The sequence below is a fragment of the Leptodactylus fuscus genome, chromosome 1 (genome assembly GCF_031893055.1).
Source record: "Leptodactylus fuscus isolate aLepFus1 chromosome 1, aLepFus1.hap2, whole genome shotgun sequence".
NCBI classification, from domain to species: Eukaryota; Metazoa; Chordata; class Amphibia; order Anura; family Leptodactylidae; genus Leptodactylus; species Leptodactylus fuscus.
Window position 1 is genome coordinate 241,339,061 of NC_134265.1, and position 12,140 is coordinate 241,351,200.

At 41.2% G+C, this 12,140-nt stretch overlaps 1 protein-coding gene across 1 annotated transcript in view; it reads left to right on the forward strand.

Annotated features, from left to right (window-relative positions):
• The window catches only part of MTHFD2L (methylenetetrahydrofolate dehydrogenase (NADP+ dependent) 2 like), a 50,187-nt gene that overhangs the window by 29,849 nt on the left and 8,198 nt on the right, over window positions 1-12,140 (forward strand). The window contains exons 5-6 of the mRNA XM_075285294.1: window positions 2,743-2,850; window positions 6,386-6,478. Coding sequence (XP_075141395.1) covers window positions 2,743-2,850; window positions 6,386-6,478 — 201 coding nt within the window. The remainder of the gene's footprint in view (window positions 1-2,742; window positions 2,851-6,385; window positions 6,479-12,140) is intronic.

Sequence of the window (12,140 nt, forward strand, 5' to 3'; positions counted from 1 at the left end):
CCAATTTATACGAACAGTGGATTTAATATCCGGTTCATATGAGACTGTGAACTATGTAACTGTGAGACAGGGATAGATCTACAAGCAGGGTTAGCTAGGGATTACCTTTATTTAGGTGGGAATGTTACTCACCCAGCTCTTTGGGGCTCTATCTGGTCGGGATCCCTGTCAGCTTGCGATATGCGCGAGCTGACTTTTCCCATAGGAATGCATTGACCAGCGTTGATTGGCCGAATGCCATACAGAGTACAGAATTCAGCCAATCAACGCTGGTTCTGCTGGAGGAGGCGGAGTCTAAGATCGGTCCACAGCAGTCTCCATCCTGGTCCGATCTTAGACTCCACTTCCTCACAGACGAGCCTCCGGCAAAACCAGCGTTGTCTCAAATACACACATGTCTCAAATACACACCCTAGATGTCTATCTCATGGTATTCTAAAGACAATAGACATCCTTGTTGGAGACAATTAGCTTAATTACCCTTCTCTTGTCCCTTATCTATAAAAGGGTCTTTGGTCTTTGATCCTTTCCTAACAATGCCCCTGGTTCCAGACGATCTGTCTCCATCCTTTGTAAGATAGCATCACCCAATACACAGAGCATAGTATTTACATAACCAGTCTGGCAAGTCTCCAAATTGCTCATCTCTGGACAGATAGAACAATCCCAGCCCCCAACTCTATACACAATTTTTCATAAGATATTATTAGCCCCCCACAGTCCAAATTTTTATGGGAGGCAAAACTGTGAAAAAAATGGTGGTTCAGCTCTTTTGATTTTTTTTTCTCCCCACTATTGAATTCAGTGTACAGTAAGGGAAAAATATTTTTATAAGTTTGTAAACCAGGCATTTTTGGAGACAGGGATACCTAATATGTATGTTTCCCTTTACATGTGTTCAAGGGAAAAGGAGTGTGTTGAATTTTTATTATTATTTTTTTAGAACCCCTAAGGGTCTTGAACCCCAAGAACTCTGGTCAATAATACAATGTATTGCAGGGGTTGGCAACCCTGGCATGCGTGTCACTCTTGGCATCTTTCCCTGGAACAGCAGCCCCAGACCCTGTGAGGCAGCACTTGTGCAAACTAGCCAGAAGTTTTGTTTGGACCAAACACATCTGAAATAAAACTGCTATCATTATACTCTGGGGTCTCCTCATAGAGTATAATAAGTGGAGGCCCAGGAGAGATGATCAAACAAAAAAAAACAATGTTACTCACCTTCCTTGGACTCCGACGCAGCCTCCTTGTTGTCTTCGGTGCTTATGCATGACAACATGACATTTAAAAGTTATATTTTATGGAATTGGAGTAGGAGCCGGATTCCTTTCTATGTATCTCCTATAATCGTCCCATGGCCGACGGGCAGTTATCGCGTGCTTCATCCATTCCTGTATCAAGTATTTTCATTTAACCCAGTGGAACTATACATTCCTTGTGGAAATCTCAAGTAAGTGGGCTGTTCAATCTCCTTCCCTGTTCCCCTCTCCAGTTGCTTATGCATGACGTCAGAGACTGCTGACCTCAAGGGTTATGCTGGCATCATGATGTATAACGATGCCAACATGACTCTTGAAACCCAATCAGAGGTCACTGACATCAGGCAGAAGCGTCAAAGGTGGAGCCCAGGGTGTTTCCTCTCGTCTCCTGGGTCTTTACATTTTATACTCTGGGGTCTGGAGAGACCCCAGAGTGTAATAGATCTTGAGTGGTAAACCCCCAAAATTGTGGAATCTGCTAAACCAAAATGTTTGGAAAATTTGTTTTGAAGGGACCTCTATGGGACATTAGATTGTGTGGAGGAGCTGTTATGGGATATTATACTGTGTGTAGGGGCCACTGTGTGTCTAGTGTCATATGAAATCTAGTGTCATATGAAAGACAACATTCTCAGCTTATAATGCCAAGATTATTTCACCATACCGATAATTTACAGACCTCACAACAGTTGAAAACATAGTCGGGATTTGGAGAGATGGCACCTGCATATGAATATGCTAATTCTGATTGTGTTTTCAACTGGATATTCCCCAGGAGATTTTACAGGTAGACATAAGAACTACTGTTGCATTTTGGGAATTTTAAAACATAGATCTGTTTGAAGTTATACCCCCTTCCAGCATTACCTTCCCTACTCTACAGCTCTAAATAAAGAAGCAAGGTAAAGAATAAAGAAATGTAGGATTTCTCAAAAACAAGCCAAAATTTGTTATATTTAAAAATTTATTAATGATAAAAAAAACTTGTTTCAATGTTACGCTTTAACCTTCAATAGAGAAGCAGGTAATTGTAATTCACTCCAGTTTCCTTTCTCCCGGTCTGGAGATATGATCCTTAGGCTGAGACCCCATATTGCCGAAAGGTAGCATTTTTTGTTACAGATTTTGTTGCGCTTATTTGTGCCAAAGCCAAGAATGGCTACAAAAGGAATAGGAAATATATAGGAAGCTCTTATACTTCTACCTTCTGCTCAGTGTCCTCCTAGGTTTGGCTCGATAATCCAAAGCAAAATCTGCAAGAAAAAACCCCTGCATTTCCACAACATGGGGCCTCAGCCTCCGTCCGTTGCTCTAAATGAAGCCTGGATTCAGCTTAAGGTCTCACTGTGTTTTCATTCTAGATGCATTGGTACAAATAAAGGGTTGCAAAGATGAGCTTATCCTTTAATTGTATTTCAATTACTCATACAAATCCATAAAAGTGAAATCATATTTAGGAATTGTCTGTCTTTCTGTATTTTAGGGATAAAAACATTTGGCAAAAATGTGGTAGTTGCGGGAAGATCAAAGAATGTTGGGATGCCTATTTCAATGCTACTGCACACAGATGGAAGACATGAGAGACCCGGGGGTAAGAGTTATTAAAAAAATAACAGATTTTAAATTAATAAATTACCCATATAAATCTGCATTCTGCTGTATCATTTTACTTATTTAATTTACTTATTATTTCCAGTTGATGTTTTTTTAGTTCCCAAAACCAAACAAAAAACATTAAGCACCAAAATTGAGAGGCAATGTCTAACTCAAGAAACCAGAAGAATATAAGTGCAAGCAACTAAGCACAGAAGTCACCATCCAAGCAAACCAGCAGAAAGTTTTACTCTTTCACAGAGAACTAAGCATAATTTAAGAGCTGAACCTTGACTTTTGGTTGTAATAGCCCACCTGATCCACTTTTATTTAAATTTTTACTCACTGATACCTAAGGCTCAGGCCACTTATAGGGGTATTCCCATTTCAAGGATCCTATAAAAACTTATAACTTATGTAAATACAAGAGCTTTCCTAAATACATTGCTTTAGAAATGCTGCTTTGTTTACCTGCTATGTGACATTATTCCTCCCATTGTTTACAGAATATTTCCTTGGACCTGTTATCTGATCTCAGGGTGGGTAATGTGACTCACTGACCTCTGGAAGGGGGGAATCTGAGTTCTCCAGATCTGTTATCTTCTGCTGTTATCTTCTGCTGTTATTTATTGATAAAGGCATAGACAGGAATGTGCTCAGGGCTGTTATCTCACAGTGACAAGTGTTGAGATTAAGGCAAACCTACTCTTCTTCGTGGGTTAAGTTTTTTTGAGGGGGTTTTGTTGCAAATCTGTGCAATACAATATAAATTTACTGTGCATATTATTTGATATGCATTTATATTAGATTTCAAGTACTCATAAGAAATAATCTTTCATGTTAAATGCAATATGATGATAATGGGAGATGGTGACATCAGAAGGAGGGTGTGAAAATCCTCATGGATCACTGCGTGATTCATTTTGACATAGGTAATCTAATCTATTAGCCCAGAATTCCATTGGCAAATGGCACAGTTATCCTCCTTCCAGTCTGGAGTTGCAGTTCCTCCTCTATAATGACCCTAACAATGATCCTCATCCTTCTCCATCAACCCAGGGCGATCTCATGAGTGTGTTTCCTTTAAGACTTACAATAGAGGGGGTCACATCGCTGATGATGCTGATGATACTTGCTGACAAATTTGATGGCCTCTTCAAAGGGCTATTTTTACATCTCACAGAGGGTAATCAGGACCTGAAATGATACACAGTCTCAGAACAAATAGGTCCTTAAACGAAATAGGTATAAACAGAAAAATAAAAACAACATTTTAATAGGTAATGTCGTTAAAATACAAACTGAAATACTGTAAATATACTCTAAAAAGAATGAATGTCTGCAAAAACGTATTTGTAATACATGTAGGCACCGATTTGAGATATTATCCCCACAGTGCTAAATATCAAGTCTTTATGTGGTGGTATAATATATTGTGCCCGCCAATAGGAGAAAACACCCCTCAATAATGTCCCCTTATAATAGAGATCTATTGGGATGAACATGCAAGTTATTGACAGTGGCAATTATTATTCCCACCCCGCTCACAACTTGATACTGTGTCTGCACATGTAGTGGGTAGAAACTGAGGTGACAGGGGGCAGCCCCTGAATCACAATCTCGGTGTTAGAAACCCGATGCAACATTAATCACTGTAAGTTTTGGCCAACAAGAATCCCAAGGCACAAAGGCAAAAACAGTCCTGAGTATACTACACTCTCCTAACCGGAGCAAAACCTGGCCCTGGAGTTCTTTCCTAGAGCTCCTGATGGTAGAGTTGGACTTGGTAAAATCCAGGGCCCAGATCTGCAGCCACCCAGAGAGCGCTGCAAACCCAGCGAATCCCAAGTTAAGAGGAACCAAAAAACCCAGACACTAACCTCCGTGGATGAAGTTCAGGAGAGCAGATCAGCACAGGAGAAACAGATGTACAGGGCAAGTAGGTAACCAGAGGTCAAAGTAGGTTCCAGAGGAAGTCAAAGAGTAGTCAGTCAAGCCAAGTCGGTTAACAGGAAGTCACGTTGTAGTAGGAGGGAGAGGCAGAAGTGTAGTCAGGAGCACCGGGTCATACACAGGAGGTTTGTGGAGTAGCCAAAACAAGTGTCAGACAGGAGAGGTCAGGAAAGGCCAAAGGTCATGCACAGGAGGTCAGGTAAATGCCAAGTCAGGAGATTCAAGAAGAAGTCGTCTGTAAAGCAAGCCAGGGGTCATACACATACAAGAAGGTAACAAGGAAAACAGGACATGAGGCAGGAGAACACTGCGGAGCTGATTCTGTGGAAAAACGAATAACCAGCGGGGGGCAAGGGTCAGAATGAGGCCTAATGAGGCCTAAATAGCCTCTTGACCCTGGAAGTCCTGGTCTCCCACTAGAGGGAAACCAGAACCTTTGCAGACTCAAGCAGAGGCTCCGGCCTACCCCCCGCCGGGACCAGCTGCGCCATTCCGGTGCTGGACACAGAGTGGGCCGGGAGCCTCTGCGCAGCACAGTGAAGGCCCCGGCTCGTCCTAACACTTGGAGGACAATCTGCACTGCCTTTACATGTCTTTATACCAGGTATGTCACTATAACATTAGGATGTGCAGACACTGTACAGTAACAGAAAGTGGTTGAGTCTAAATTATAGATATGTTACTATAAAGAAGTACATTTCTTAAATTATTCCCTGGATTCTAATATGTGTCATACCCTTGTACTAAACATAGCATGGTGTGAATGGCTCAGGTGACATCAAATTACTAGCAGAGGTTTTTCACAAGGTGGAAAAAGCAGGTGGGATTTAGTATCTCACTTTAATAAATATGTCACCATGACATTCTTATTTTGTCTTTTCAGTGAAATACGATTTGTTATTCCAGGAATTATTGCAGTGCAGTAGAATTAATTCAATAACTATTTAAATATATTTCCAGTCAAATGTATCGCATGATCATAAACAATAGGCTTGAGAATTGCTTGCATCATGTGGAAATTTTGCCAAAAATAGCAACATGAAGATCTGCTTGAATATAGATGCTAAACAGTGTGAAGAGAGTGCATTGAATTCTGAGTCATGGTTCAGCACCTCCTGAAATATACAGGAAAGTATTGCTATGCTGTAAAGAACTCTGTACTGCAAAGTTCTCATTGTCATACTATGCCTGACTCAAGAAATTCCACTCTTACTCCAGGGTCATACTTGCCCTCAGGTTTCCGGTCTTCAGGTCTGCGTGGGGACCCAAAAAACAGAAACCCAATCTGCTTAAAAAGTGGTTACCCACAGAAACCATAAACAATAATGGGGTGTCATGCTTGAATTTATTTATAGAGTCAATATGTATCCGCTGCTGCTATATAATAATATTCAGCGTGATATCTGACGTATTAATTTGATATAACACCTCAAAAAATGTTGAGTATCAATAAGACTAAAATTTATGTAGCTGACAATGTGTTATTGGCATCAATATGTAGTATTTATAAAGTATATATAAAGTGTCATAGCTAAATGGATGTCAATAAATATATACACACATGTATTTTTTTCCTTTAGGTGATGCTACAGTGACAATTACACACAGATACACCCCAAGAGAACTTCTGAAGGTCCATACTCTGATAGCGGATATAATTATTGTGGCAGCAGGTACACCTTTTTTTTTCTCTTTTCTTTAATATAAACATAACAAATGTAAAGCACCATGGAATTAATGGTGCTATATAAATAAACAATAATAATAATAACAAAAATCATACAAATTTGGTATTACCGTCATCATACCATCCACAGAATATAGATATGATATTTTTGCTGTACAGTGAACACTGTAAAAACAAACCCAATAGAATTGTTTGTCCAGCTTTCCAGTACATTGTATTGTATTAAATGATATCATTGTGAAGTACATTTTGTCCCACAAAAAATAAGCCATGACTGGGCTCTGTGAACAGAAAAATTAAAGTGGGGAGCAAAAGCAAAAATACAAAACCAAAATTGACTTGATGGGAAGGAATCAATTTCATAGCTGGTTGTGTTGAAGTTGCTCCATGATACTAAATGATTGACTGATTCATCTTAGCTCACAAGACTCTTTCAGTCCACAGACATGGGACCTGGTAAATGGTTAGTCGGAAGCTTGATCACAGTAATAGTGTCAGCACTAACCTACTTCACGATATGTGTATAAGTGTGCATTGAACTAGTGAGTTTGCTAATAAAGTACCAATAGCTCTGCTGATTTTAAATAGCAGAAAGGTTGAGCTTATGGTACCATATCTGACCAAATGTGTGGATGTGCAGTGTGGCCCAGAGAGGGCGATACTCTTTATGGTCACCCTCTGCTCTGGTTCAGTGATGAGGGGAACCTGAATGGGGGAACCCCTTCTATTAATTTAGGTATAATCAAATTTTATTAAATTTTTCAACGAAAACAGAGAATACAGTACAATAATCAAAACAGGAGTATCAAACAAAAAGGGCCATACGCCCAAGGTCCCACCAAGAGGCCATGCGGTACCAGAAATAAAACACCTCCTCCCCAGCAATAAAAACGTCTAGTAGAAAAAATATATCCAGCATGATGCAATAGAAGTCTCTAAAACTTAACTTTTATTATGACATCAAAATAGTCCATAAAAATCTGCTCACAACACGACATAAAACATAAAATGAGAATCCAGAGACATACAGTACTAAACAAGACTCTCAACACGATATAATGATCCGCTGACGTGTTTCGGGGGAGTACCCCTTAGTCATAGCGATACTGATTGGTGTGTTAGTAGAGGTATATATACCCCTGTGACTTCTATTGCATCGTGCTGGATAAATTTTTTCTACTTGATTTTTTGCATGTGTGTCCTGGCCCGGAGGACGTATCGAGGACTGAGCCCAATAACTCATACTGGAGAGAGCGGTAGAGGGCGATGGAGACCCCCTTTGATTTTGAACTCGGATTGATGCTGTGGAACCACGTCGGGTAGTATCTGTTGAGAATGGTGGGGATGTGGTCATCATGGTGTTGAGGGGAGAGCACAGGTGAGCCAGAGTTCATATGGGCCTGAGAATGCATAGGGGTAGCAGGGAGGGAAGGCCAGTCCTCTTCCAGTGCCATAATGGAGGCAGGGGGGGGGGGAGGGGGAGGTAGCTCCATGAAGCACACTGCTGGTACCTGGTGTGAGGAGCGACAGAGACGTGCTGACAAAAGCAGTCCCATCAACTGGTGATGGAGGGCTGGAAGCCAGGGAGGCCGGAGGTGAGTGGCCAGGGTCCTCCTGCAGTGATGAAGACCACGGGTGAGCACCAGGCAGTGTGGAGCACGCGGCGGGCTCCATCTTGGAAGGCCCGCCGGTACTAGCAAAGGAGCCAAAGAGGTAGGTCCTCTCTTTGACCTCACCGTAGGAGCTTAGGGATGGGGCTGGTCAGCTTGAGAAGCAGGCACGGAGCTGCAGTCGGGAGGGAGCTGAGGAGACACACGTCCTCACACTTCCATTGCTAGGCCACGCCCCTCTTTTATTAATTTAGAATTCCCTAAATAAGGCATTTGAAAATTCGCTGTATAGGGATGATGAACCAGTGGACATTAGAGTTTGGCGAACTGTCCAAGATTAATTTTGTTTTGGGTTTGCGTGGCTTCTAGAAAACTACGGAATTTCTAGCTCTCTAAGGAAGCTCTAGCTGCAGAAGTTATGTCAAAGTGAAAGGGACATGTATGTCTATGGAAAAACAAATGGTAAGCAGAGGATACAATCATACACTGCGCTGACACTCGCGTTTATGCCTTTAACACACTCAAAAAAATTATCCTTTTTTTGGGGGGAAGAGGTGCACGCCTGTGGCTTTTTAGACACACAAGGCAGTTATATTGCAAAAAGCAACGGTTTTGTAGAAAAAAACAGCCATTTTTGATGGCTTTTAAGTGCTGTAGGCTTTTTTTTTTTTTTTTTAAGTATATATACACGTAAATCATCCCGTGATTGGAGCAGATGTGAAATTATATATATATACAGTCCTATGAAAAAGTTTGGGCACCCCTATTAATCTTAATCATTTTTAGTTCTAAATATTTTGGTGTTTGCAACAGCCATTTCAGTTTGATATATCTAATAACTGATGGACTCAGTAATATTTCAGGATTGAAATGAGGTTTATTGTACTAACAGAAAATGTGCAATATGCATTAAACCAAAATTTGACCGGTGCAAAAGTATGGGCACCTCAACAGAAATGTGACATTAATATTATTAATATTTAGTAGATCCTCCTTTTGCCTCTAGTCGCTTCCTGTAGCTTTTAATCAGTTCCTGGATCCTGGATGAAGGTATTTTGGACCATTCCTCTTTACCAAACAATTCAAGTTCAGTTAAGTTTGATGGTGGCAGAGCATGGACAACCCGCTTCAAATCATTCCACAGATGTTCAATGATATTCAGGTCTGGGGACTGGGATGGCCATTCCAGAACATTGTAATTGTTCCTCTGCATGAATGCCTGAGGATTTGGAGCGGTGTTTTGGATCATTGTCTTGCTGAAATATCCATCCCCGGCGTAACTTCAACTTCGTCACTGATTCTTGAACATTATTCTCAAGAATCTGCTGATACTGAGTGGAATCCATGCGACCCTCAACTTAACAAGATTCCTGGTGCCGGCATTGGCCACACAGCCCCAAAGCATGATGGAACCTCCACAAATTTTACAGTGGGTAGCAATTGTTTTTCTTGGAATGCTGTTTTTTTTTTGGACACCATGCATAACACCTTTTTGTATGACCAAACAACTCAATCTTTGTTTCATCAGTCCACAGGACCTTCTTCCAAAATGAAGCTGGCTTGTCCAAATGTGCTTTTGCATACCTCAGGCGACTCTGTTTGTGGCGTGCTTGCAGAAACGGCTTCTTTCTCATCACTCTCCCATACAGCTTCACCTTGTGCAAAGTGTGCTGTATTGTTGACCGATGCACAGTGACACCATCTGCAGTAAGATGATGCTGCAGCTCTTTGGAGGTGGTCTGTGGATTGTCCTTGACTGTTCTCACCATTCTTCTTCTCTGCCTTTCTGATATTTTTCTTGACTTGCCACTTCTGGGCTTAACAAGAACTGTCCCTGTGGTCTTCCATTTCCTTACTATGTTCCTCACAGTGGAAACTGACAGGTTAAATCTCTGAGACAACTTTTTGTATCCTTCCCCTGAACAACTATGTTGAACAATCTTTGTTTTCAGATCATTTGAGAGTGGGCTGTCCATGCTCGGCGACCATCAAACTTAACTGAACTTGAATTGTTTTGTAAAGAGGAATGGTCCAAAATACCTTCATCCAGGATCCAGGAACTGATTAAAAGCTACAGGAAGCGACTAGAGGCTGTTATCTTTGCAAAAGGAGGATCTACTAAATATTAATGTCACTTTTCTGTTGAGGTGCCCATACTTTTGCACCAGTCAAATTTTGGTTTAATGCATATTGCACAATAAACCTCATTTCAATCCTGAAATATTACTGTGTCCATCAGTTATTAGATATCTCAACACTGTGGCACAAACATTGTAATATAGTGGGATGTGATGGTGGACTAGGCACCAGGACATGTTTGTGTATTGACCTTGGTGGTAGCTGTGGCAACACATGTGGCAGTGTGGCAGGGACTAATACGATGAACCAGGCAGCCGATAATGTTTACTCTTCTGTCCATACTCCTGGCCAACCTCTGCACTACCTCCATGGTGTGCTGTAATTGCCGCTGCTTCCATTACGTCGTGATGCTGAAGAATGCTGGTATGCTGTATGGCGTTCTTCAGTGGTGGGATGTAAGTGCTGCTCCACGTGGCAAAGGTTACATGTACCTTTTCCCAGACTGATGTATCCAAGGAAAGGCCCACATTTTCTGACACAGGGACAGCTTTCATAGAGAAATAATGGTGGCTAAGTATCCTCCATTGAGGTTGAGCGCATGCCATCAGTTAGCGAAACACAGTGGAATCATGTGAGTATGTTAAGATGATATTTTAAATGCATGGTCAGGGCTAAGTTTCTGCTTGCAGATCTTGCACATTTCCATAAATTTATTGTTTGGAGATGACTGCGTGTAGTTCCTGCCACCAGCAGGAGTAGGAACAAGTCTACCACCATCAACACCAGTACCATCACCCCCACCATGCATGTTCCTCTAGGTCTGCCCCAGGTAGGCTTTTTGCATGTTGGGTTTGCACAATGGCTGGAATTGTTACTATCACCACTGCCACCACCGTTTTGATTTCTCACCTTGTCACCCTGACCCAGTTACTAGGTCCTATACACTTCATCAAGGCCATGCACACCCTCAGAATTTCCACTATCAGATATCCCCCTGACTCCTCATCTCCATTGTACAATCTGTAATTGTACGTATACTGTACATTTCAGCTTCTAGCACATGTAGAAAGATCCTAGAATGATTGTGCTAATCTCCATATAATTACAAAGAGCTTTAAATAGTTTATCATTTCTAATTGTAAACCTTTATAACATTTTATAATCACATTAAGTGTCCTACTTCAGTAGGTTTGGCACTTCCTATAGGTTAATTTACTGGAACATGCCTTTGGCTCATAGAGATTTGGAAAGATGTTCCCAGGATCTGCCCAAGCTGTAAGCCATATGAACTGGATATGTGGGTTGTTTAGCGAAACCAAAAGTTTTTTTTGTCTATTTGTCCACTTGTAGCAGATATGATATGCAGAAGAATATAAAGATTTAAGGATCAAAGGCAATTCAGTTACTATGCATGCAAGGCCAATTCAAAAGTGCTCATATGCTTATAATGCATGATGAAAAAATGCAGTTCTTAAACAGAGTATTCAATGTACGCAATTGATTAGACAAACCTTCTGTACTAGCTTACTAGTAGGGTATAATATAGTAGGGTAATATACATATATATATATATATATATATTGTGAGAGAGTAAAGGGTGTGGCCTGGGAGGACAGATATGTTCCAGCCAGGCAGCTACAGAGTGTATGGTAAAGACCCACACCAGGGAGGTCAGCTGTGTAATTAAGGTCTGATATAGACTGTGTGTCAGGACTAGGAGCTATGGCACCGCACTGACAGAGTTGACCTGTCCAAACCAGGTACTGTGCCACCTGTTTGATGTTTACCGGAGCAAGAGTCTGGCAGCCAGGTTCCTGTATAGTCAGTGTCATGTTATAGTTAGTTCTCAGCCAAGAAGGCTTTTGTTTTGTTTGTTTATGCCTTTGCAGAGGCAGTTTATGCACCTCAAGTGAAATAAACGCTGAACTTGAGTGTAACCCAGTCTCTGTGTTCCTGTTT